At 63.9% G+C, this 24,773-nt stretch overlaps 1 protein-coding gene across 9 annotated transcripts in view; it reads left to right on the top strand.

Annotated features, from left to right (window-relative positions):
• Positions 1 to 24,773, top strand: part of RGS12 (regulator of G protein signaling 12) — a 200,486-nt gene that overhangs the window by 169,008 nt on the left and 6,705 nt on the right. For 2 of the 9 annotated variants that reach the window (XM_028492389.1, XM_028492381.1), the window contains 7 exons: positions 8,686 to 8,805; positions 10,667 to 10,783; positions 11,622 to 12,319; positions 16,215 to 16,257; positions 19,274 to 19,393; positions 19,518 to 19,744; positions 19,837 to 20,203. In XM_028492389.1, the coding sequence (XP_028348190.1) occupies positions 8,686 to 8,805; positions 10,667 to 10,783; positions 11,622 to 12,319; positions 16,215 to 16,257; positions 19,274 to 19,393; positions 19,518 to 19,654 (1,235 nt within the window). In that variant the 3' untranslated portion in view covers positions 19,655 to 19,744; positions 19,837 to 20,203. Of the gene's footprint in view, positions 1 to 8,685; positions 8,806 to 10,666; positions 10,784 to 11,621; positions 13,245 to 16,214; positions 16,258 to 19,273; positions 19,394 to 19,517; positions 19,745 to 19,836; positions 20,204 to 24,773 lie in introns of those variants that run through there. The other 7 variants (XM_055086245.1, XM_028492373.2, XM_055086242.1 and 4 more) reach the window with 6 other exon arrangements.

Below are 24,773 nucleotides of genomic sequence, written 5' to 3'. Positions count from 1 at the left end.
GGGTGGTGCGGGGGACCCTGGCCCAGCTTTGTTTCCCTCCCTTGGGTGGCTGGCCGGGAGCCGCAGGTCACAGCGTACTTGGCACGTGGCGGCCCTTCCCTTCCGAGGTCTCCTCCATGTGGGGCCCTGGAGCTGCTGGGGGCACCCCGGGCAGGGTCGGGGGGAGAGACCAGCGTCCTGGCTGGAACTGTGGAATCCCTGCGCGCTGCGGCTCAGACGGGGTGGCTTGTGGCTGCTTTGAGGACTGGGGTTCAGACCTGGGGCTGGTGCTGGCGTGTGCCCTCGAGCGGGGGCAGGCCAGGAGGACAGGTTCCTTGGAGACCGTTCTATTTGCCCGGACGTAATGTAACAGAGCCCTCTGGATATTTTCCCCTGAGGCCTCAGGGTTGAAAATTCCGACTCTTGGTGTGGGTGGGTTCCTTCTGCCATCGTCAACAATTCCAGGCATCGGAGCAGCGCTTCCTGTGAGGGCAGAAGCCGAACCTCGAGCCGCTGTGCCTTCCCTGGGTCCCCGGCGTGAACTGTGACAGGGCCGCCCTGGTGCTTCTGCCCGAGGCCTTGAGTCAGCTCTGTCCACAAACCCGGGCTGGCCCAGCGGATCTGCCTTGACCTGCAGGCTGCAGGCCGGACGTTCTCCCTTCCACTGAGGGACCCTGGACCGAGAGAGAGTCCCTCTTGGCTATCCTCATCTCCCCTCCGGGCTGTCTGGAGGTCCCTGGCCAAACCCACCCGGTCAGCGGTGGCCGAACACGGTGGTGGGTGGCTAGGCCAGCCTGCCCCGACCCTCTGCCCCTGGCAGGTCTCACTGGGCTCCGTTCTCTTCCAGGGACGAGCTTTTGCCGCTGCTCTGCCGGTTTAAGCCAGTTTTTAGGCTGTTACGGGACTCGATGCAGGGCTGGGTGGGAAGGGACGGTGCACCTCTGTGCGTGTGGTCAGAGCAGCAGGCCGCTCAGGACCCGGGCCGTCCTGGGAGGAGGGCGGCTAGTTCAGGTCCAGGCAGGGGTGTGAGTTGGGGTCCTGGGGCCACGTAGCAAATGACCACAAACCGGGGCCTTAGAACAACACAAATTTGTTCCTTCACCGTTTCGTTCAAAGTCAAAGCTGGGGAAGGGCCGGGCTCCCTCGGGGGCTCCAGGGGAGGGTCTCCCCTGCCTATTCCGGCTCCCGGCGGGGGGGGGGGGCCAGGTGTCCCCGGGCTTGTGGCCGCGTCACTCCCGTCTCTGCTCCGGCATCACGGGGCGTCTCTGTAGGCCACCAGTCGTTGGATTTAAGGCCACCCCATACTCCGGCATGGTCTGTCCGAGAGCCTTCGCTTGAGCACACCTGCAGAGACCATTTTCCAAATAAGGCCACAGTCATAGCAGGATGTGAACCTATCCTTTGGGGCCCCCGTTCAGCCCATGACGGGGGTCACCTGAACTGTGACGGTGCCAGCATTCAGATCTCGGAGAGTCCATGGGCACCGGTAAGAGAGTGCGTTAGAGCCCCCAGAAGGCCCTGGAGGGTTTTGGATATGAGGAATCAACATCTTCTCCCCTGAGGCAGGTCCCAGCCTGGACCCTGGGCCCCCCGGGCCACACCCCCCTGGGCCCTCAGCCTCAGACCACTCCAGAGAGCAGTAGCTCGACCCTGGCCCCCTTCACCCATCCTGAGACCTCGGTGACTGGATGTCAGGAGAGGGCCCTGGAGAGCGTGGAGGAGGGGTCGGGCAGGTGTGACCAGGACCTGGCAGGTGTGCGGGGGGCTCCGTGTGGCTCTGGGTACCGCGTGGGTGGACGTGTCCTCTCTGTGGCCTCCACGTGGAAGACAGCCTGTTCAGATTATTCGGATGGGGGTTGGGCTCGGTGGCCGGGAGCTTGAGGTCCCCCAGCGTGGCCCGATTCTCTCTCTGGGGTGGTCACGGCCCGCTGTGTGTGTTTAGGGCTGCAGGGCAGGGGCAGGGCATGCTGGTGAGGGTGGCACAGAGATTTGGGGGCCCTTCCCCACCAACAGGCTCAGCAGGCAGGGAAAATGGTGGGCCCGGGAGAGTGGGGTCTGTCCGGGGTCTGGAGCCCAGGGAGGGCTTTGGAGAGGGCCAGGGGGCATTTGAACAGGGCCTAAGCATGAATGGAAGTTTCTAGGATGAGGGGCCCCAGAGGAAGTCCCCGTCCTTCACATGGGCAGGTCCTGTCAAGGGCACTTCAAGGGCATTTCCTTCTGAGCCGGCTGCGGACAGGATCGGGGTCCTCGGGCGCTGAGGAACTCAGCGGGTGGTGGAGGGCGGCGACCGAGGCCGGCCCCTGGGTCAGTGCAGGCTGCTCCCCGCTGCCTTCTCCCTAGCTCCTCGGGGTCCAGGCCACCCTGTCAGCCCCTTGGGGTGCAGTGAGCGTTTATAAATGATTTTTCTATGTGAGTAAAGGATGAAGCTCTGAACTAGGGAGAGACCGTCTTGCTACGCCTGTCCAGCTCTGAGAAGCCCTTAAGTGCCTCTTGGGGGCCCTTGTGGTCCAAATGCTGGTCTCGCTGGAACTGCTGGAGCCCTGGTCTTGAAGCCCAGGAATCCTGGGGAGGAGGGAATGCATTCAGGGGCTTCTCTGTGGCCTGCACTGGGTGAGGGGTTGGAGCTGGCAGCGCACGGCTGGAAAGACTCAGCCTATGTGGGGGTCACACGGCGTTTAGAATCCTCGGGGGCACGAGGGGAGCCGGGGAGGGCCACAGACCCCAGCCCGGGAGAGTCGGGGAGGCCCTCTGGAGGTGAACCTGAGTGGGGCCTCTGCAGGGTGAATAGGAGTTGGCCCAGCCGCCGAAGGTAGGGAGGGCTGGGGGGCAGAGAAAAGGTGCTCCAGCGGTACGTTAAGCGCGGCTGGGTGACGGGAACAGTGTGTGCGGGGTGGCAGAGGTGAGGTAAGAGGAGGAATCTGGACCAGAGCTTGCACTGTGTTCCCAGGGTAGCAGGGAGCCATCAAAGGTGCTAGAGCAGGACAGTGCCACCCACAGATCTGTGTTGAGGGCTATAGCTGTGGCCCCAGGGTGCAGGCGGGATGGAGGCAGGGGCCGTGAGTGGGCGTGAGATGTGGATCCGCTGAGGCAGGGTCCTGCTGTGGGCAGCAGCTGGCTGGGTGGGCAGGGCCTGTGGGTTCAGGAATGTTAAGGCAGTGAGTGAGAGGGGGAGGGAGGGCGGCCAGCCCGGGGTGGGCGGGGAGGAGGACGGGGCGAGGCGAGGGTCCCAGCAGGGTGGGCCTGGGCTGAACGGTCCAGTGCTTCGCCCATGGGCGTGGGGCAGGCGTCCCAGGCTGGGTTGCGGCCCGTGCAGTGGCCCCGTCAAGAACCTGTTCAGGTTTATACTTGGAGGTTGAGTCTCCCCTTGGGGTCTGGGGCCCCTGTCACATTTCTGACAGGTTTGTGGTTGATTTCAGCCCTCTGCCCTGAAGTCTCTGCTCTGGGGGTGGGAGCTGGGCCCGGAATCTGTCACCCTTTTGTAGTCCACTACGGCCTGTGCACACGGGGGTGGTTCTGGGTGCTCTGCGTGTCCAGGGAGGTGACACTGTGGGTGTCCGGGGAGGCCTCGATTGCATAGGGCCAGGGAGAGATGGGGCCGGGGTGATAGTCACCCCAAGAGACCCCCCTGCAGGGCCCCATACTTCCTGGGGTTCTAGGTCCTCACACCAACCCTATGTGGTGTGGGCACATCCCCATTTTACAGACAGGGAAACTGAGGCACGGAGCTGTCCATGAGCCGCCCTGGCCTGTCCCTCTGAGCGTGGTGGAGCCGAGGTCTGGCCCTGGGGGGACCTGACCCCACACTGCGTGCCCTGCTGTGCTGCCAGCCAGCCCAGCGCCTGCCTGGCACTGGGGTTAAGTGGGGCAGGACCAGACGCTTTTCAGCTCTCAGCAGACTCGGGGATTCCTTTCTGGGGTGTTTTGCTTCAGCCTGTTTCCTCCTAGGCAGAAAAGCAGACCCCGTGTCCTCCGGTCCTTGGGGACCTGCAGGGTGGCCTCTTGGGACCATCTGGACGTGATGGCATGCGAGCCTCATCCCGCATCTCCAAATGGGAGATGCCCGCTGCGTGCGGGCGGTGTTGTCGGGGCAGGCGGCTGGTATTTAGCAGCGGCCGTGAGGATGGGAGGTGCCTGCACTGTGTGGCTGCCTCCTGCCCGGATGGGGCTGGGCTGGGCTGAAGAGGGTGGGGAGACGGCTCGCTCGAGGATGGGACAGAGCCTGCTTCCCGGAGGAGCTGTTTATTTTTTTTGTCTTGTTTGTTTTTGTTTTACTGTGGCAAAATACACGTGACACAGAATGTACTATTTAAACCACTTTTAGCATGTAGTTCAGTGGTAGTGAGCACATGGCTCTGGCCCCATCACCACCACCGTCCCAGAATCTTTGCATCTTCCCGAGCCCTGTCCCCAGTAAACACTCTCTCCCCATCCCCTCTCCCCGCCCAGCCCTGCACCCTTTCTTCTACTTTCTGTCTCTGAGCTTGATCACTCTAGAGACCTCATGTAAACGGTATCTTGCAGGATTTGTCCTTTTGTGACCGGCTGGTGTCACTCAGCGTAGTGTCCTCAGGGTTCATCCACGTTGTAGCAGGTGTCAGAATTCCCTTCCTCGTTGAGGCTGAATCAGACCCCACCGTATGGATGGACCACATTTTGTTTCTCCGTCCATCTGTCGATGGACACTTGGCTTGCTTCCGCCTTTTAGCTATTGTGAATGATGGTGCTGTGAACGTGGGTGTGCAAATATCTCATCAAGACCTTACTTTTAATTCTTTTGGGTGTGTGCCCAGAAGTAGAATTGCTGGACCAGATGGTGGTTCTCTGTTTAATTTTTTGAGGATCTGCCACACTGTTTGCCCCACGGCCGCCCCATTTTACGTTCCCACCAACAGTGTACGGGGGGCCCAGTTCCTCGACGTCCTCACCAGCACCTGTGTTCGGTTTCGTTTTAGTTTTCTTTTTCTTTGTTGTTTAAATAGTAGACCTCCTAGTCGGTATGAAATGATCAGGTGAAATTTAAAACTTCATTTCGAATGAACTTATTTCATGGAACTTTGCTTCTTTCTCCGCAGATAAGGGCAGAGACAAATGAAACGTTACTTACTAGATGTTTTACTCTCTTAGGAAACTCTGTGCAAAATAATATCCCAAGGGGCTCAGTTAGCTGTGCCAAGTTTCTGACTGTTAATCAGTGCTGTCTGGACTTGAGCTTTCTAGAACCTTCTCGGCAGGAAAGTCCTCCAGCGCCTTCAGACTCTGTCCTCGACTGGACTTCGCCGTGGGGTCTTTGTCAGCAGAGGGTGGAATGCTTGTTCTCTGAGGAGCTGGGGACTGAGCTCTTAATAGGGTCCAGTGACAAAGGCCTGGACACTGGAGGTTAAAGATTAACTTGAGATGGGAATCGGCCGGGATCTAACTGGGCTCGTTGAACGTTTGAAGGAAGGCTTTGCTCTCTCACGGCTGGTGAATCTTTGAGTTGAACACGTTGCTTTTCCACGGGAGATGTTTATAACGCGGGCGAGTTTTGCTGCACCCCTGAGGATCCACAGCGTCTGTGTCCGTGAACCCGCAGGCGGCTGTTTCCTGCTCCGCAGGACTCTCTCCTCCGTCTGTTAATTTCCCGTGTCATTTATTGCTGCGGGACAGACACCCCAAACTTAGTGCTGTTTCATGGCTTGCGATCGTGTGGGTCAGTGGTCTGGGCAGGGCTCTCAGGGCGCTCTCTGCTCCGCATGGCGCACTGGGGTCACTCGGGCGGTGGCGTTTGGTGGGTGGCCTCAGGCACGGCCTGGGGCCCTGGTGCTGGCTGTTGGCCGGGACGCCTCAGTTCTCCTCCGGGGCCTCGCCCTCCAGCAGGACAGCCGGGTTTCTCACAGGGTGGCTGGTTCCAAGAGAGCAAACGTGGGGGTCCCCAGCCCCTAAGGCCTCGGCCCCAAACCCTAAGGAGGGTCCCTCGGTTACTTCCTGTGGCGCAGACGCCCGGAGAGGGGAGTGGCCCCGCCTCGGGGTGGAGGCTTCGCGGACGTGGATGAGAGGAGGCACGGGGGGCGTCGTGGCAGTGACCACACCGGTACAACGTGGCAAAACGGGTCCAGGCCCTAGCTTGCCTCCCCTCCCCTCCCCCCAAACAGACGAGCAAACAAGAAGTGCGGAGAGCCCTTCCCTGGGGAGGGAGGGGGCCTGGCTGCCTCCACGCCCCCCTTTCCGTCCACGCTGAGCGCGGGGGTCTCCTGGGCGCCTGGCCCTGGGTTAGACACAGGACTGCGGACAGCTCCGAAGTGGCCCTGCCTCGAGGCGCTGGGCCTGGAGGCCGGGACAGCCTCAGGCCCGGGAGGTAAAGGGTCGCGGGCTCTGCCGCGGAGGAGGTGTCCCCTGAAAGCACCACCGGGTGAACCGTCAGGGGTCAGGGGTCAGGAAAGGCCATGTTACCCGAGCAGGGTCTCAACAGGCCAAGGGATGTACGGGTGGCTGAGGGGGACGTGGAGGGGGACGGCCGCCCCGGGGAGGTGTGTCGGGCGGGCCGGGCACCCTTAGGGAGCTTGTTGCCCCCAAAGCCTGGGGTGGGGAGGGGAGCCACGGCGCAGCGAGAGGTCGCCGCTGGCTCCGGGAGGCCTTGTCCCTTGCTTGCCAGGCTCAGGCGGGCCCTCAGAGACGCACGTGCCCCCACAGGAGCCCCTGGAGCCGCCGCGGAGCCGGGTGGCGGCCGGCTCAGGCTCGGGAGCTCACCGACGCCCGTGGAATGCCACCGGCTCCGCTCCCCCCGTAATGTGGTTTTTTATAGTCGGGGGACTGACTGTGCCGAGGCCTCTGCCAGCTGACCGTAAGCTCCGGATTAGAGGCCTGGCCCCGGGGAGCGGGCTGGCCGGGACGGGGCCTCCTCCGCGCCCGCCCGCCATCGGCCGAGGTCCCGGGCTCGAGCTCTAGGTCGGGAGGGACCGTCCCCCCACCCAGCCCCTCTGGGCGGCGAGCCGCGTGGGTGCCCCTGGGCCCCCCAGGGTGGGCCTGGCGCTGCGTCTGGTGAGACGCTCCTGGTGCCAGGACGTGGCCCCTCTCTGGGCGTCCGCTTCCTCACCTCTCGAGCAGGCGCGTCACCGGTTTGGGCCCCGGAGGCCACGCGGGGGGCACGGCGGCCTCACCACGTGTGGGACTGGCCCGGGTCCCTGGGGTTCGGCGCCGGGAGCGTGCCCGGGACAGGTGTAGCGTGCCGCTTCCCCGTCTCCCCCGGGCACCCTCCTTCCAGAGGGAGCGGGCCTTTCTCCGAGGAGGGGGAGGGCGAGGCACCCAGGGCTTCCTGCGTGGTGACACCACGCCGGGCGTCCAGCCCCCGCGACCCGCTGTCCCCATGCACTCGGCCGCGGGACCTCATTCACGCTGGCGGGGCTCCGGCCCAGCGCAGGGCCCTGCGGCCGCTCTGCGCCCTGGCGTCTTGCAGGCCCACGTGCCCCCTCCACCCGAGCCCCCTGGGCTGGGATCCCAGCCGGGCCTCCCCTCTTGTCAACGAAGATAATCAATAAACCATCGATAATTAGAATAGAAAAGAGTTTTATTTGAGCCAAACGGAGGACTAGCCCGGAAACCTGCTTCCCGGATGACTCCGGAAAAGCGGGGTTTTCCACACGGTTTTATGTCTCGTCAGAACAAAGAACATCAAAGAAGTCAGGGTGACATTTCTTCAAGGTTTCCAAAAATAATAAAAATGAAAAAACAGACCAGCGCGTACACCGCGAGTCAGCGTGGCCTTGGCACCTGGGAGGGAGGCTTCCCATCGGAGGAGGGGCAGCCCTGGCGCCCCCGGACGAGGGGCATTTACTTAATCTTTATGTTTAACGTGGACAGTCTTTACCGCTGGTCGACGTGCCCTTTTCTCTAATGATTAAAGCAGAGGTACAATTTGATGGACACAGATAGGCTATCTTAGCATCAAACTCAGGTGAACTCGTGTATAAGCCACGAAGACGTTCCCGTATCTCAGTTTGTAAACGTGTCTTTTATCACCTCTGTGGGTGGGAGCCCCGAGGCTGCGTCTCAGCCTTGCAACGCAACTGCGCACCAGGGGCTCCGGTGCCCCCCACCCAGAAAACGAGCCCGGGAAGAGGGGAGGGGCTTTGAGGTGGGCCAGGCTGCTTCGTCTGCAGGGCACGTGCCACCGCCTGTGTTTTGCCAGCTTCCCCTCACCACAGCCCGGGTGAGGAGACCAGGTCTCGCAGCCGCCCTCCTGGATGTGCACCCGCCGCCCACCCCTCAGAGGAGCGCGGGCCAGAGGGAGGGGCTGCTGGGCTCTCCACGCGGCCGGGACGCCCTCCTCGGCCTCCTCCGTGACCCCCATCCTCCAGAAGTCGCCCCAGCCCCCCACACCAGCCCGGGAGACGAGAGATGGCTGACGGCCCGGGACCGGGGGGGCAGGATGCCCTCTCCCACCTTGCTGATGCCGTGCGGCCCGGCCTCGGGCCGGGAGGGTGCCCTCAGGCCTGGGAGAGCCGGCGTGTGGCCCGAGCCGCCCGGATGGCTCACGTCACCACGGTGCCGTGGGGACGTCGCCGCGGAGCTCGGGGGGAGGTCTCACGGGTCGGCTCGGGCTTCTGTGGCAGTCCCCGCCCCGCGGCCCTGAGCCCCCCCTGCAGGGGCCCCGCCCACCCGAGCCAGAGCTCGGCCCCGCCCACCCTGGCCAGAGCCAGGCTGACACCAGGGTCTGTCCTCCCTCTGCAGGGGCTGGGGTCTTCTTCCTGTCCTCGGCCGAGGGAGAGCAGATCAGTTTCCTCTTCGACTGCATCGTCCGCGGCATCTCCCCGACCAAGGGCCCCTTTGGGCTGCGGCCTGTTCTCCCAGGTGGGTGCCGGAGCTGGGGATCCTGGCCTGGCGGGAGGGTCAGGTGGGCTGCTTGATCTCGGGCTCCCGGCGGCGTTGGCACCGGCACAGCCCCTCCTCCGCGGGGTCTGAGCTGCTGGGACGCTCAGGGGCCTAGGCCTCCGGTTGGGACGATTACTGCAGCTGCACCACGTGGACCGGCAAGAGGCCCGAGCCCGGGACCCCAAAGACCTCCCGAGCCGGCCCGTCTCCCAGACCTGGGCTGGGCCCTCGCCCGAGGTCGCCGGGGTCAGGGCTGGCTCCGTGGGAGCCAGAGTTCGGGCTGGGAGTGGCCCTGTGAGCTGGGGTCTCAGCGCATCGCGTTGGTAGGTGCCAGGGCTGCATGAGCTGGCCTGGGCTTCTCTCCCACTTCCCTGGCTGCGGCTGGGACGCTGCTCTTCAAGAGTCCTGGACCAGGGATGGCGCTGGACCGCGGAGGGCCACGCTGCCTGGGCACGTCCTCCCACAGGGTGAGGTCTGCCCTCCCGTCGGGGAGGACGGGGAGGCCCAAGCCCATGGGAGGGACAGAGGCTGGTCCTTGTCATCCCAGCTTCCTTTGACCGAGGCCCTCCGGGTGGGTGGTACCCAGGGTCACCGATACTGCCCTCGCCCCAGTGAGGCAGTGCTCGTCCCCTTGTCCAGGTGGGAGACCAAGGCTTGTGGCCGGGCAGCAGGTGGTCAGTGAGCTCACATCCGTGGCCTCCTTGCAGGGGCACCATAGCCAGGTCGGGGGCAGGTAGACCTCCTAGGGAGACAGGGGCTGGCGACGTGCCAGGTCCCCTTTCTCCCAGCGTGGGCCCCTCGGCCCCGCAACCCCCCCGAAGCGGGCCCGGGGGGCCGGGTGGGGGGCGGGCTGGGGAGGAAGGAGGCAGTTCCTGTGACCAGAGCCTCGCCGCCCGGGCTCTGCTGGGTGGTACGGCAGCGGCCTCTGCTGGCGGCTTCCCGCATTGCAGCCGCAGGTAGTGGTGTGGGTGGCCGGGGTCAGAAGGGGGCTGGCGTGGATGGGGCAGGTGTGGACAGCTGGGGTGTGGACGGCTGGGGTGTGGACGGCAAGGGTGTGGACAGCTGGGGTGTGGACAGCAAGGGTGTGGACGGGGCTGGTGGGCCCCTGCTCGCTGAGCCTGGCCGGTGTCGTGTTGAAAGCCTGTGATCTTTGGGGACTCTTGAGATGTGGCCTCCACTGGGTCAGCAGCCTTAACACTCTGAGATGTGGGGGTGTCTTCTCAAGCTGACCGCTGCTCGGTCAGACCCACTTGGACACCAAGGCCCAGAGGCGGGACCTGCCTCACATACAGTGGGGAGGGGGAAGGGGGAGAAGTTAGAGTTCGGGGGCCCACCCTGCCCCAGGCACGTCCTGTGCGTTCCCATCTTGGTGCCCTCGCGCGTGGCGTGCACCGTCTCTGCTCCCACATTTTGCAGTCAAGGCTGTGAGGTTCAGGGAGGGCAAGTGGTGGGGCTGTGAGTTCATCCAGTGCCAGCGTCCTGCTGCCTCACCAGCGGCAGGAGGGCGTGCCAGGGTCCTGACCCACTGCAGGGACTGTCCGCTTTGGGGCACGGGACATCTGCTGGTGGTCAGGGGGGGCTGTCCTTGGGCCCGGGACACAGGATGATGGCCGGGGACCTGGACGGGGGTGGTTTGGGTACCCTGAGCTTGGTGTCTGGCAGCTGGGGTGCTGGCGCGGGGAGGAGCTGGGGCTCCCAGAGGCTCTGTCGTGGTGTTGCGACTGGACCGAGGTCCACACGGCCCGGGCAGTGCTGGGGTAACTGTGATGTCCTGAGCAGTGGGTGGGCCGCGGGGACAGGGCGGGGGCCTCCTCCTCACTGACCGTCCTCTCTGCTGCAGACCTGAGCCCCGGGGGCCCTGCCGTGGAGGAGCGAGTGGCCCAGGAGGCCCTGGAAGCCCTGCAGCTGGAGAAGCGGCTCAGCCTCCTCTCCCACTCCGGCTGGCCAGGCAGCGCAGGTAAGGCCATGGCCTGGGCCGTGAGGGAGGGCCAGCGGCCCTGCGTCCGGGGCTGCCCCTTTAAGGCAACCTCCCAGCTCCTGTTCGTTCATTCCTGCGCCCCCCCCCCCACCGTGCGTCCATTCGTTCCCTCACTCGTGATGCCCCGCTCACTCAGCTCCGGCCTGGATGCTGCCCGAGAGCACGGTGCCGCCGTGGGTGCCGGCTGGCGGGCTCGGTTTGAATTCCTTCCCAGCCGCCTGGGTGTGGCCTGGTGAGGTTGTGGCTTCGCCGTCTGTGCCCACACAGAAGGCTCAGGGGTGCTGGCTGCCGGGAGCGAGGCCCCTCAGCTGCTGCGGTCTGCGGGGAGACGGGCGGAAAGGGCCGGCAGCCCCTCGAGGGGACGCTGCAGCTCCCGGGGGTGGCGGGCGGGGGGCTGCGCCGGGGTCTCCTGGGCCAGAGGCGGGGGAGCTCCGCGGGCCCTCTGCCCTGTGTGACTGGCGCCAGCCCCACGGCTGCAGAGCGGGGACGGCGGCCTCTCCGTCCGGGCCCCTAGAGCCGGGGGCTCAGGCGTGCACGGGCCGCCACCTTCCCGGAGGAGCGCTCACGTCTGGTTCCCGGGGGGCGGCAGGGAGGGGACTGGTGTGGGCGAAGGGGCCGTCCTGGGTGACGCTGGCCGTGGAGATCCAGGCAGGGTGCGTGTCAGCCGTCCCCGGGTGGCGACTGGAGACCAGAGAGCACAGGCCCTCAGCAGGGCGGGGGCGTGGGGGGGCTAGACGTCAGCTCCCACCGGGGCTCCCCAGCCCGCCCCGGGCAGCCTGAGCCCCACAGGAGTCTCAGCCCCCGACTCTCCGCTCAGGGGACGACCGCAGCCTGTCCAGCTCGTCGTCGGAGGCCAGCCACTCGGACGTCAGCGCCGGCGGCCGGCTCGCGCCGTGGCCAGAGCCGTCCCCGTCCTCGGCGGGCGCCTCGTCGGAGGGTCTCGGGCTGGCGGCCGCCCAGGCCCCCGGGGAGGCCGCGGCGGGTGCCTCGAGGCCGCCCCCCAGGCCGCTGCGGCCACGGCAGCTGCAGGAGGTCGGCCGCCAGAGCTCCTCGGACAGCGGCATCGCCACGGGCAGCCACTCCTCCTACTCGGGCAGCTTCTCGTCCTTCGCAGGCAGCAGCCTGGACGTGTGGCGCGGGGCCGACGAGCTGGGCTCCCTGCTCAGCCTGCCGGGCGGCGGGGTGCCCGAGCCCAGCCTGTGCGCCTGCGCCCCCGGGGCGGCCGAGTACCAGGTGCCCACCGCGCCGCGGCCCCACTACGACACGCCCCGCAGCCTGCGCCAGGCGGCCCGGGACCAGCCCCCCGCCACACAGGGCAGTGCCAGCGACGGGGCCGCCGGGGACTCGGGCGGCCGGCCGTCGGCGGGGTGTCCCTCCGGCTGGCTGGGCGAGCGACGGCGGGGCCCGGCGACAGAGGCCGCGTCGGGGCCAGGCGAGCCCTGGGAGGCGGGCGCCCCCCACGCGGGGCCCCCTCCGGCTCTCTTTTCTGCGTGTCCCGTCTGCGGAGGACTGAAGGTAAATGCCCCTCCCTGAGGGCGGCGGCTGCGGGATGGGTGGTGCCCCCGTGGGGCTGCCCTCGTGCCGTGGGGCTGCCCTCGTGCCGTGGGGCAGCCGGGACTGGGCTCGGTGGGGCGGCCTGGGGGCCTGGGGGTCCAGCCTGCAGGGAGGGCCACGGACGCGGCTGGAAGTGCGTTCTGGAAGGTGGGAGGCTGGTGGGGGGCCGGGTCGGGGGCAGCAGAGCCCAAGGACCAGGTGCCCAAGTCAGACAGGAGCCTGAGACTAACCTCCCTGCGCGTCGCGTTGTGTGTCCGAGGGGCTTCACCTGCTTGCGTGCACAGGTGGTCTGTCCTTTGCGGGGGGACGCTGAGGCTCAGGAGGCCCCGCGGACTGCTGGGGGTCTGGCTCTCGGGACCCCGGGACCCCGACGGCTCACTCACAGCCGCCGCTTCCTGAACCTGCGCGCTCCACGGGGAGGGGCGGGCGGGGAAGGGCAGGGTCGGGGCCACTTGCCAGGAGCCCCGGGACAGCGCGGGCAGCGGGCGCCCCCCTGGCTGAGCCAAGGGCTGGTGGTCAGGACCAGAGGATGCAGGGCTCGGGCTGTCCGTTAGCATTCAGGGCCCCCAGGCGCTGCCGGTGGGTTGCCTCCGGGCGTCGTGCTTCTTCCACGCCCTCCGTGGTCGGCTGCTCGCCTGCATGGATTTTGGCTGCGTGGCCTGGTTTGTCCATTCGCGCTACGATTCCAGACGCCCCCGTGGAAGGCGAGGCCCGTGTCCGTCCGATCTGGGCTCCAGCCGGCTGCGTCCCGCACACAGCTCACCTGTAACTGTTTCGCTTTGTACCTTCACTGTTGGCTGAAGCCGTTTGTTGCTCTTCACATTTTTAAAACCTGACACTCTTTGTAATACGTTCTTAGACTGGAAATAAAATTGTTTTTTCTTATCGTCTTGTCCTTTTCCATGTGGCCAGCTCTGTCCACCTCCCACCCTGGCCCTCCCGGTGGGGCCTTTAACTGTCTCTGAAATCCAGGGGCTCGGCCTCCCTTGGCCGGTGGGTCACAGAGCAGGGAGAGGCCTCGCCTGTCTGTTCAGCCTTAAGCCTGAACACGCTGGAGGCGTGAACAAGGAGAGCAGCCTCAGACAGCACGCAGGCCTCGTGCACGTGTGCATGTGTGTGTGGTGTGCGTGCCAGCGTGTGATGTGTGCACGTGAGTGCTTCCATTTGCGTGCACGTGTACTGTGCGCGAGACGTGCACACACGTGTGACATGCAATGTGCACGTGTGTGTCATGGCGTGCACGTGCGTGTGTGCGTTTGCATGCACTTGTGTGTGGCGCGTGCAGTCCTGTGTGCACGTGTGTTACATGTGTGGTGCGCTCTCTGCTTGGGTGCCGGGTGTGTGCGTGTGCCCACGCACGTGTGTGGCCTGCGTGATGTGTGTGCACACGTTCACTGGAGACCACAGTGCGGTCCTCAGGGGTCCCTTAGGCTCAGGCAGGTGGCTCCCTGTGTCCAGTGAGGGTGGACACCCTACCTCCGGGGCCAGTGAGGGTCCTGGCTCTGAGCCTGGAGCACCCTCCCCACCCCGAGTCTCCCCTACGTGGGCAGCAGAGCTCCAGGGACCCCATCAGGGTCCCCCTGCACATCCTGGGAAGCCACATCCTACCCTGTCACACCCACTTCACCCTGTTCACCACGCTGTTACGGAGCCGGGGGGCCCAGGTCCCCGCGGACGCTGAGGATCGGGGTTCTGGCCAGGTCCCTGCGACACTGCAGTGGAGGGAAAGGCAAGCTGGGGCGCTGCCCGCCGGCTGGGTGGCCCCAAGCCACTCACTACCCCTGTCTGAGCCTCCTCCGTAGATAGGACAACAGTCCTGCCTGCCTGGGCCCCGCGGGGCCTGGTGAGATGTTGCGTGTACGTGCTCGGTGGCCGCCTGTCAGCGGGGCTCGACTCACTGCTACTGTCGCCTCCCCAGAGGGACCCGCCAGCCTGGTTGCAGAGGAAAGAGGCCGGGAGGTGCTGGCGCCGCGGGCTGTGGGGAGCGGCCCTGGAGGCCTGGGCGGCCGCTCCGGCCAGAGCCCCCATCTTCCAGGCCCGGCCCCGCTGCGCTCCCACGGGCCCTGCCCGCAGACGGCCCTCCCTCCAGCAGAGCAGGCGGAGGCCCCGCGGCCGAGGGACTTGCCCTCCACGGGAAGCCAGGGAGGGCTGGAGCTGCGCGTTTGGCCTGCCCTGGCCCGTGCGGGCGCCCTGGCCGTGAGCTCTGGTCTCCTGGACCGAGGTCGATGGCCGGGACTTCAGGGAAGAGCCATCTGAGGGGCGAGGCGGGAGGGGTGGACCGTGGGCCGCCCGGGTGAGGGCCCGGGCGCGGTCGGGGCAAGTTTCCGGAGGGGGGGGACAGGCTCTGGGCTGGGGGGGCGTGGCCAGGGGCCTGGGCCCAGAGGAGGGAGGGGCCCTCCATGGGAGTGGCCACTGGCCACCACGGCCCTTTGGGGAGGCGATGGGGCGGCTCAGGAGGAGGGCCTAGCCCCCTAGAGAGTGTGCCTCAGTTTCCCCTGCAGCCCAGGGTGGCCCAGGGGCACGGAGCCTCTCACCGGCAGCGGCCAGGTGGGCCGCCAGGGTAGCCCCGCAGGAAGCTTTCGGCCTCGTCCCCTATCTTTCCGGAGCTCACGGGGTGGGCCTCGCGCCCCTGGCTGGGAACACCTGCTTCGACGCTCCTGGGGCCACCAGCTTCGCTCCCCCTCCCTGGGGTGGGGTGGGCTTCTCAGGTGCCAGGAATGGCAGGGCTGGGGGCGACCAGAGAGTCGTCCTCGCCTCCCCAGGCCCTGTGCCCCCACCTGCCCCCACCTGGCCCTGGCGCCCAGGGGGAGGGGACGGGAGGCGCCGCGTTTGCTCATCTCCCACGGCACGTGGTTCCATCCTTTGGGTCCGACGCTGTGCCCGCAGGGCTCGCCGCCGGCCAAGCAGGTGCCGTCTGTGGGTGGGGCTCTGAGCAGTTAGTGATGGGGGCTCCTGAGGGCGGTTGGCTCTTGTCCCAGGTGTTGGAGGTCAGACACGCCCTCCCCAAGTCCCCAGGCCTGCCCGGGCGCCTTTCCACAAGGTGATGGGTTAGGCCAGCCCAGGTGCCCAGCAGCCTGGCCGGGACCAGGGTCGAGGTGCTGTGTCCTGAGCTGGGGCAGCACCTTTGACCTCCCAGAGAGCGGGCGGGGCAGGCTTCTGCACACCTATTCCAGCCCGCAGCCCCCCATGAGACCCCACTGCCGGGCTGCCCTCCTCAGAAGCGCCGGGGATGCTGGACCCTTTCCCGTGAGGTGCCCCTGGCCCTGGCTGGCCCATCTCCTACTGGGGGTGGGAGACGGAGGCTCAGGCAGCAGTGAATGCGCCAGCAGTGGGCCACCGCCCCTCCCTCCCAATCTGCCGGCAGACGCCGCCCGCGGCTCTGAAGCCCCCCAGCCCCCTTCCTTCTCGGAGCCTTTCTGCACCCGCAGTCAGGCACCTCGAAGCGGCCACCCTGCAGCCTGGGGGCCTTGACGCATCTCACGGGGCCCCCAGGAGTGGCTCAAGCGGGGTGCCCTGCTTAGAGCAGGCCGGCAGTGCCCGGGGCCAGGGCTGACGTGACAGCCCTCGCGCATCTCACGGCCACAAACCCTGCCGCACAGCTGGCCGCGTGTGACTCACGGCCACTAACCCTGACAAGAGCAGCCGGGCCAGATTTGGCCGGGAGGCCCGAGCTGCCGACGCCTCGTCCCAAATGGGTTTGTGGGTGTCACGGTGGGCAGGGGCCCCTGGAGAGGAGTTGGGCCCCTGGCTGGTCTCCCCGGCAGGTGGCCCTTTGGGTCGCATCCTGGCTCTTGGGCTGGGTGCAGGGTGAGCGGGAGCTGGGTGGACAGACTGACGTGTGTTCTCCTTGGTCTAGGGAGCTGCTGCCTCACCCCCTGGGCTCCCGGTGACGCACGCAGGTAGGCCTCGGCTTTGGCACAGCCTCGGGACAAGGGACGTGGGGTCACGGGGGCCGCAGTCACAGCCCAGCCAGAGAGTCTGCGCCAGATAAGACAGCGGGGAATCAGTGGGAGGGGGTGACGGTGGACAGCAGGGCGGCAGGGTGCAGCCGGGGCGAGCCCTGGCTCGCGTGGGATGGGGCCAGGCAGCGAGCTGGGGGCCAGGTGGCCGAGCGTGGCCAGCCTGCCCGGGACGGTGCGTGGTCCGAGCGGGCTGGGTCAGCACTGGCCTGGAGCCGCGGCCTGTAAGGGGAGCCTGGTCCTCCGGGTGACAGAGAACAGAGGTGATGACGCTCCGGGGACCCAAGAATGGGCAGGGGCGTTGGTGGCCTTGGGGGGAGGAAGCCCAGGCAGGGAGCCAGGGGGAGACGCGGGGTCCCCTTGGAGAAGGCCCGTTCAGAGGTGACGGCTGGGCAGACGCTGGCCCTGACCCAGGGGAAGGCCTGGGAATCTGGGAGAGGCTGCAAGTCAGGGGAGGTTGGCCTCGGGTGGCGTGGCTGGAGGTCGGGGGTCTGCTCTGTGCCTCATTTTCTCGGTGGAGTAGAGGCCACCTCCAGCCTGGGGCGGGATCTTTTTATTTCCTCTTCAGAGGCGCATGGTGCCTGTCTGGGGCTAGACCCTGCGGGCCAAGCAAGGCCCAGGCCCGTCCAGAGTGGAGGGCGTAGGAGGGAAAGGGCAAGGCCGTGGGCGTGCAGGGTCAGACAGGAGCCGCAGGAAAGCCCCGTGCCGGCCAGCCTAGGGTTCCCTGGGTCAGGAGGGGGCCCTGAGGACCGCTCCCTGATGACACTGGGCAGCGGGCAGCCTGCCCAGACGGTCCTGGATGCCCCCTGCCTGCTGTCTACCCCCCGACCCCCCCTTTTACCCAGACAGAGTGTGTGTGCCAGGGAACAGGCAGGGGACAGGCGTCAGGATCTACTGGAGGACAAGGGACCTTTCCTCTGGGGTGGGGGGCCTGGGGGAGGAGGGGCCCTGGGTCTGGTGGGAGCAGAGATGAGTCAGGCCCCGGACAGCGTGGCCAGAGAGTGGCGAGGGGTGAGACACCCGGTGTGGTCGGGCCGGGTCTGCCGTGTGGCCAGTGAGAGGTCAGGACAGACCCGCCCGATCTCTGCTTGGCCCAGAGAGTATTCGAGAGATGCTGGCTGGAAGCTCGGTCTGAAGGAGCAGGGAGGGAGACGGGAGGTAAAGGGGAGCCTGGGGGAGCCAGGGCTGGGGAGCAGCCACCGGAGGGGCGCCCCTGCCCCCGCCGACGCCGCTAGAGGCCAAGGCGGGACGGAGCAGCCTTCCTGCGCTGCCTGGCGTGACCCTGGAGAGGCTGGGCTGCCCGGAGCCCTCCACCCCCTCTCCTGCTTCCACCGTGGAAAATGCGGATCCAGCCCTAAAACTAGCTGCTGAGTCCCGGGGAGCTTGTCCACGTGACCTCAGGTCAAGCCACAGCCCTCCTTTCAGCTTTCGGGAGGCCGGGCCTCCTTCCTAGACTCCCCTCAGACCCCGTCTCAGCCCCTGATGGGCTCTCCCAGCTTCAACCAGGCCTTCCCATCCCCCGCTCCCCAGCTTCACCCCTCAGCGTGTGCCCCCTTCTCCAGGCAGCCTGCCCAGATTTCCCCTGGACCCCCGGTCTAGGTGCCTCCCTGGGCACCTCTGCCCGTCATCTCGGGTTACACGGGAGAGGGTCTGTGTCCAGCAGAAGGCTTCCTCCTTCCCTCCCTGTCGCCGCAGGTCAGCCCCGGGTACAGCCTGCTCTGGCTGCCGTCCCCACCCCCAGCTTTGGCCGTTCCCACCAGGCTGGCTGACTTGGGAACACAGGGTCTCTCTGGCCTCAGTCTCCCCACTGAGCAAGTAGGACCCCCTCTGGCCTTGCTGGGGCGGTAAAGGGATGAGGTGACAGGCTTCTGTGCAGGTGCGGGCCTCCAGAAGGTGGTGCCCTGTGCCAGGACGTGGCAGCGAGCGGGGTAGGGTCTGCCCACTGAGGCCCCTGGGGCTGGTTGGCTCTCTAGTGCCCGGTGCCGGCAGAGCCAGGACCCTCCCGGGCTCGGCTCCCCCGGACCTGCGGGCAGGTGGCCAGAGACGGGCTGTCCTGTGGGAGCTTCAACCCCCACCTGGTCCCACCCCCCTCCTGAACCCTCCCTCCCGGAATCCCTGGGGGCCGGGAGCCGGCCAGGTGCGTTTGTGCGAGTCCCTGGGCCTGGCTGTGTCGCGAGACGGGGCCCTCAGGGAGGCGGGAGGAACTGGGCTCTTGCCCTCGGGTGTGGCTCTGGCTCCCCACCCCATGTGGTTCGGCTGCCGGTGGATGGCCAGGCAGGGTCTTGACCCCGGTCTCCTGCAGCCGGGCTCCTTCCCTGTGGGACACCAGGGCCCAGCAGGCAGAGCTCTCGGGCAGGTGGGGAAAGGTGGATGGGTATTCACCCAGGCGCTCTGGGGCCCCAGCCCTGCTCCCGTCGCACCTGCCCGGAGCCCCGCTGGCGTTTGCTGAGTGAAACCATCGACTTCTAGGAAATGGGGGAGGCGGGGGGCAGTTTCCTGGATGGGGGAGGGGACTTGAGGTGCCTGGGGCCACCCTGGAGGAGGTGTCACAGTGGATGGAAGTGTGGGCCTGCGCTCAGGGAACGATGCTCTGTGGGGACTCACCGGTCCAGAGAGGGTCCCCGAAGCAGATGGGGTGAGCCGGGAGGACAGCCGAGGGGGAGGGGCGGGGCGTGGACGGGGCAGGGGCCTCCTGCCTGGGAGGGGCAGGGCACCCGGGAGCCGAGGGGCAAGTGACCTGGAGGGATGTTTGAGGGTGGGCGGCCAGGGGCCGAAGATAGACGTGTGTCCAGCGGGCCATAGGGGGCACCCCTGGTCAGCCCGCTGTGGGGGGCAGGGGCACCCCGGTCAGGGAGGGACGCGTGAGGGGGGGTCAGGGCGGGAGCTCTCTCCCGAGCAGTCTAGGGGCTCAGCTCAGCCTCGGCCACCGCCGGACTCACAGCCCCTCTCCCCGCAGGACCCGAGAGGCCGTGCAGTGAGGCGCCCACATATGTGAACGTCCCCGCCAGCCCTTCCCCGCCAGGGCAGCTGCACTACCTGGGCCTGCAGCTCCAGGAGGCCGGCGCGGGCGTCCGAGGTGGGTCCCGGGGGCCTTGAGCCCGGGGCTCGCGGGCACCCCTCCCAGCCCGAAGCCGGCGCTCAGGCCCCGGCCGGTGCGCGGGCTGGGCGCGCCCCGCCGGCTCACCTGGGGCTGCTCGCAGGGGCCGGCGCCTCCCGCTACGCGCAGATCGACATCGTGGCCACGGAGGCGGCGCACAGGGCGGGCGCCCGGCACGCGCAGGCCCGGGAGGAGCGGCTGCCGGCGCTGGAGCGGAGGCGGAGGGGGACCCCGCGGTGAGGCGGCCGGACTGCGGCGCGACCCGTCGGCTCGAGGGAGCGGCCCCGCGGCACCTCTGCTGCGTCCCCGCGGTCAGGCTCCGAGCCGAGGGTGGGCGCGCTGCCCGGGCCCGGGGCGGGGGCGGGGGCGGGGGCGGGTGGACGGCTCCGGGCCGCTCCTCTGACACCTGCTCTGGTCCCCAGGCCGGCGGGAGCTGCCGCCTGGACAGGTGTCGGGCGGCTCCAGGTGGACCTGAGACGGCGTCTGGCGAGCAGTCTCCGGTCCTGGGATGCGACCTGCCCGCGCCTTCCCTGGAGGCGGCGGCCCGGTGACGACGATGTGTCCCAGCCAAACGCATGTCCCCAACCACGGGGGACCCGGCCAGGCCCCACCACGTGGCGCCCTCTGCAGGGCCCCCGCTGTCCCCTCTGGGTCACCGCTGCCCTGCGTCTGGATGGCGTGGCCCTCGCGCGCTCAGCTGACTGCCCGCTTCTTGGGACCCATTTAGTTAGTTCTGTAGATGGTTTAAAATCACTCGTGTTCCACTGTCGACCCGGCCAGTTATTTCCTGAGGGGGAGGGCTCGTGCCGCGTGCCTCCGGACACACGGAGGGACCCCTGGTGGCTGGGTGGGGCTCTCCCTGTGGCCTTGGTGGGTGGCAGGGCATTTCCAGGGCTCGGCGGGCCGGTGGGCGTGTCCCCGCTCCACTGGCCAATGGGAGTCTGGATGCTGGGAAGCTCCTGGAGTTGGCAGTGGGCTTCCTGTCCTCCTCGCCAAGCCGGGCCGTCCCACCCTGGTCTCGGAGAGGAGATGGGGCGCTGCTCCGCCTGGATCCCGACCAGGGCCCACGCAGACCCATCCCTCCCTGCCTCCTGCCATGATCCCAGCCGGGACCCAGCGAGCCGTGGTTAGCCTGCCCGCGGGGAGCCCAAGGGGCTGCACCCACACCTCCTCCTCCTGGCGGCGGGTCCCTCAGGCTGGTGGGGCTAGAACTTCAGTCCCCCTCCCGTGCCGAGCCCGTGGCGGCAAAGTGCCTAGCGGGATGCAAAGGCCCCGGGGCTGCTCAACAAACAGGTCCGGTTTTCACACGCCCTGCGTGGGACTCCAGGGTAGCAGGCTTCCCTTTTAAGGTGCAAGTGGGGGCAAAGCGTGGCCAGTGCACCCCAGTCCGGGGCTTCAGCTGTGTCAGGGTTCCCTCGGGTGGGAGGGGGGCCGACCTCCATGCCCTGGGCAGGCTGCACGCACCAGCTCGGGGACAGGCAACTAGGGGTCCCGGGCCTTACCAGTGACCTTGAGTGGCTGGCGTCTGGGGTCTCCTATTTTCCAAAGAAGATGAACGTGCTGAGTTTTCGTGAAGCTAACACCGGGCCATGGATGTGTGGGGCATCCAGGAAGGGTCTCCACGGCCCCCTCCGGCCCTGCGGGTGGCCGAGGGCTCTCCTGGGTGGCATCCACCTGGAGCCACGTGGTCATGGGAAGCAGAGCAGTTCCCTGCGGGGTCAGCCAGGCCTGGGCAAGGGCACCACGAGAGGGGCAGTCAGGGAGCCGGGAGTCTGTGGAGGGGCCACGGAGCACGAATGCCAAGGGCAGGGGTTTGTCCTGACGTCTGACGGCCGCCCTCCGGCCAGCGAGGCTCAGGGGTGCTAGGGCTAAGCCAGCTAGGGCGGCCACGCAGGGCCAAGTGGGGACCAGACAACTGCCTGCCCTTCCTCCGGAGCTGTGAGGGGCGGCTAGCCAGCACTTGGTGGCCAAGTCCACCGGGGTCACCTCGGCAAAGCTGTTGCAGCCACCGGGGGTGAGGCCCATGGGCCACTGTGTGGTCGTGGAAGGAGGTCTCGGGGACCCTGGACCCCAACTCAAGCCTGGGAAGGGCTCCCCACCTTTGCCGAGAGGGAAGGGGCATCCCTGGCCCAGCACCCCTGCAGTGACGCCCCCGTCACTACCCTTCCCGCTCCCCTCATGTCTCGTCATGCCCTGCGCTCTCAGGTCCCCAGGCTGGACCCTCCTCAGGCCTGAGCTCGCCTAAGGGAGACTGTGCAGGGCGCTGGACACAGATCCGGCAGAGAGGTGTCCTGGAGGCTGGGGGGGCCTCCAGTGCTGTGCTGGGTTTAGCGTCTTAATTCTGGAATATCAGTGTCAGACAGAGCACCTTATTATTGTTTTATTGAGGTGTAATTGACAAATTATATTAGTTTTAGGCGTACGGCGTAACGATTCTATATTTGTATATATTGTGAAATGATCACCACAGTAAGTCTAGTTAACCCCCGCCACCTCACAGAGTCACGGAATGTGATGAGAACTCTGAAGACCACCTTTCCATCAGCTGTCAGTACACATGACAGTATATTGTCAACTGGAGTTGCCGTGTGGTACGTTACATCCTGTGACTTAGTCTATAATCGGAAGTTTGTGCCTTTTGACCTCCTTCATCGCATCATCCACTCCCTACCTTCTGCCTCTGGCAACCACACATCTGGTTCTCTGTATCAGTTCAGTTTTTGGTTTTTTTTTTAAGATTCCACATACATGTGAGATCATATATTCATCTTTCATCTTATTTCACTTAGCACAATGCCCTCTAGGTACATCCATGTTGTCACAAATGGCAGGGTTCCATTTTTTTTAATGGCTGAGTAACATTCCATTGTATGTATGTACCACATCTTCTACCCATTCATCCATCGATGGGTGCTTCAGTTGCCTCTGTATCTTGGCAGTTGTAAATAGTGCTGGGATGAACACAGGGGTGCAGATATCGTTTCGAGTTAGTGTTTTCATTTCCTTCAGACAAATACCCAGAAGTGGAACTGCTGGATCATATGGTAGTTGTAGTTTTAATTTTTTGAGGAATCTCTACCATTTTCCACAGAGGCTGCACCCATTTACATTCCCACCAACAGTGCGCAAGGGTTCTCTTTCTCCACATCCTAGTCAACGTTCGTTGTCTGTTGTCTTTTTGATAATAGTCATTCTAATATGTGAGAGGTGATGGCTCTCTGTGGTCTTGATTTGCATTTCCCTAATGGTTAGTGATGATGGAATTCCCTGGTGGTCCAGTGGTTAGGACTCTGCGCTTCCACGGCAGGGGGCACGGGTTCAATCCCTGGTCAGGGAACTAAGATCCCGCATGCCTCGAGGCGTGAACCAAAAATAGGAAAACCAACAAAAACCAAAAAACAAAACTAATTATTAGTGATGGTGAGCACCTTTTCATGTATCTGTGGGCCACTTGTATGTCTTTATTGGGAAAATGTCTATTCAGGTCCTCTGCCCACTTGTAATTGTTTGGATTGTTTGGTTTTTTGCTACTGAGGTATATGAGTTCTTTATATATTTTGGATATTAACCCCTTATCAGATATGTGGTTCACAAATATTTTCTCCCATTCCGTAGGTTGCCTTTTCATTTTGTTGATGGTTTCCTTTGCTGTGTTTTTCTTTGCTGTGCAGAAGCTTTTTAGTTTGATATAGTGCCACTTATTTATTTTTGCTTTTGTTGCCTTTGCTTTTGGTGTCATATCCAAAAAATCATTGCCAATGTCAGGGAGCTTACTGTTTTCTTTTATGAGTTTTATGGTTTCAAGTCTTATGTTTTTTAATCCATTTTGAGTTAATTTTTGTACCTGGTGTAAGAGAGTGGTCCAGTTTTCCCAACATCATTTATTGAAGAGACTGTCCTTTCCCCATTGTATATTCTTGGCTCCTCTGTTGTAAATTAACTGACCACATAAGTGTGGGTTTATTTCTGGTCTATTCCGTTCCATTGATCTATGTGTCTGTTTTATGCCAATACCATATTGTTTTGCTTACTATAGGTTTGTAATATAGTTTGAAATCACAGAGCATGAAGCCTCCAGCTTTGTCTTTCTTTCTCAAGATTGACTTGGCAATTTGGGGTCTTCTGTGGTTCCATAAAGAGTTTAGGATTGTTTGTTCTGTTTCTGTGAAAAACGTCATTGGAATTTTTAGAGAATTGCACTGAATCTATAGATTGCTTTGGGTAGTATGGGCATTTAAACAATATTAATTCTTCCAATCCATGAGCATGGACTATCTTTCCATTTGTTTGTGTCTTCCTCAGTTTCTTTCATCGGTGTCTTACAGTTTTCAGTGTACAGGACTTTCACCTCCTGGGTTAAACTTACTCCTAGGTATTTTATTCTCTTTGATGCAATTATAAATGGGACTGTTTTCTTCATTTCTCTTTCAGGTAGTTTACTTTCACTGTATATAGAAACACAACAGATTTCTGTATATTAATTTTGTACCCGGCGACTTTACTGAATTCCTTTATCAGTTCTAACAGTTTTTGGATGTAGTCTTTAGCTTTTTCTATGTATAATTTCATGTCATCTGCAAGACGTGAGTTTTACTTCTTCCTTTCCAATTTGGATGCCTTTTATTTCTTTTTCTTGCCAAACTGCTGTGGCTAGGACTGCCAATACTATGTTGAATAGAAGTGGTGAGAGTGGGTATCCTTGTTCCTGATTTTAGAGCAAAAGCTTTCAGCTTTTCACTGCTGAGTATGATGCTAGCTGTGGGCTTTATTATGTTGAGGACACCTTATCTTGAGAAGACACATTAGAAATAACTGCCCATCAACAGGGACCTTGTTAAAGCACCTGAGAGAAACCCAGGGGAGGAAAGTGAGGTGCTTGGGAGGCAGCAGCTCCACCCCCCCAACGAATGTTCACCACAGCCATTTCTAACTGATGTTACGTACAAAACTGAAAACAAAAGTGTCCATCAACAGCAGAATGGAGTAAAAACAAGTGTGAGACACCCCCACAACGGAATACTAGGTAGCAACGAAAAGGAACAAATTTCTGCTAGACATTGTTGAATCTCACCAGCACATCTACTGGAAGCCAGACAACACACACACACACACACACACCACACACACGAAGCCAGACAACACACACACAACCAGACACACACACACACACCAGACAACACACACACACACCAGACACACACACACACCAGACAACACACACACACACGAAGCCAGACAACACACACACCACACGCACAAAGCCAGACAACACACACACACACACACACACACACACGAAGCCAGACAACACACACACAACCAGACACACACACACACACCAGACAACACACACACACAC

This window comes from Physeter macrocephalus, chromosome 7 (genome assembly GCF_002837175.3).
Source record: "Physeter macrocephalus isolate SW-GA chromosome 7, ASM283717v5, whole genome shotgun sequence".
Lineage (NCBI taxonomy): Eukaryota > Metazoa > Chordata > Mammalia > Artiodactyla > Physeteridae > Physeter > Physeter macrocephalus.
The sequence above is the reverse complement of the archived record's forward strand: the minus strand, read 5'-3'. Positions and strand labels throughout refer to the sequence as shown.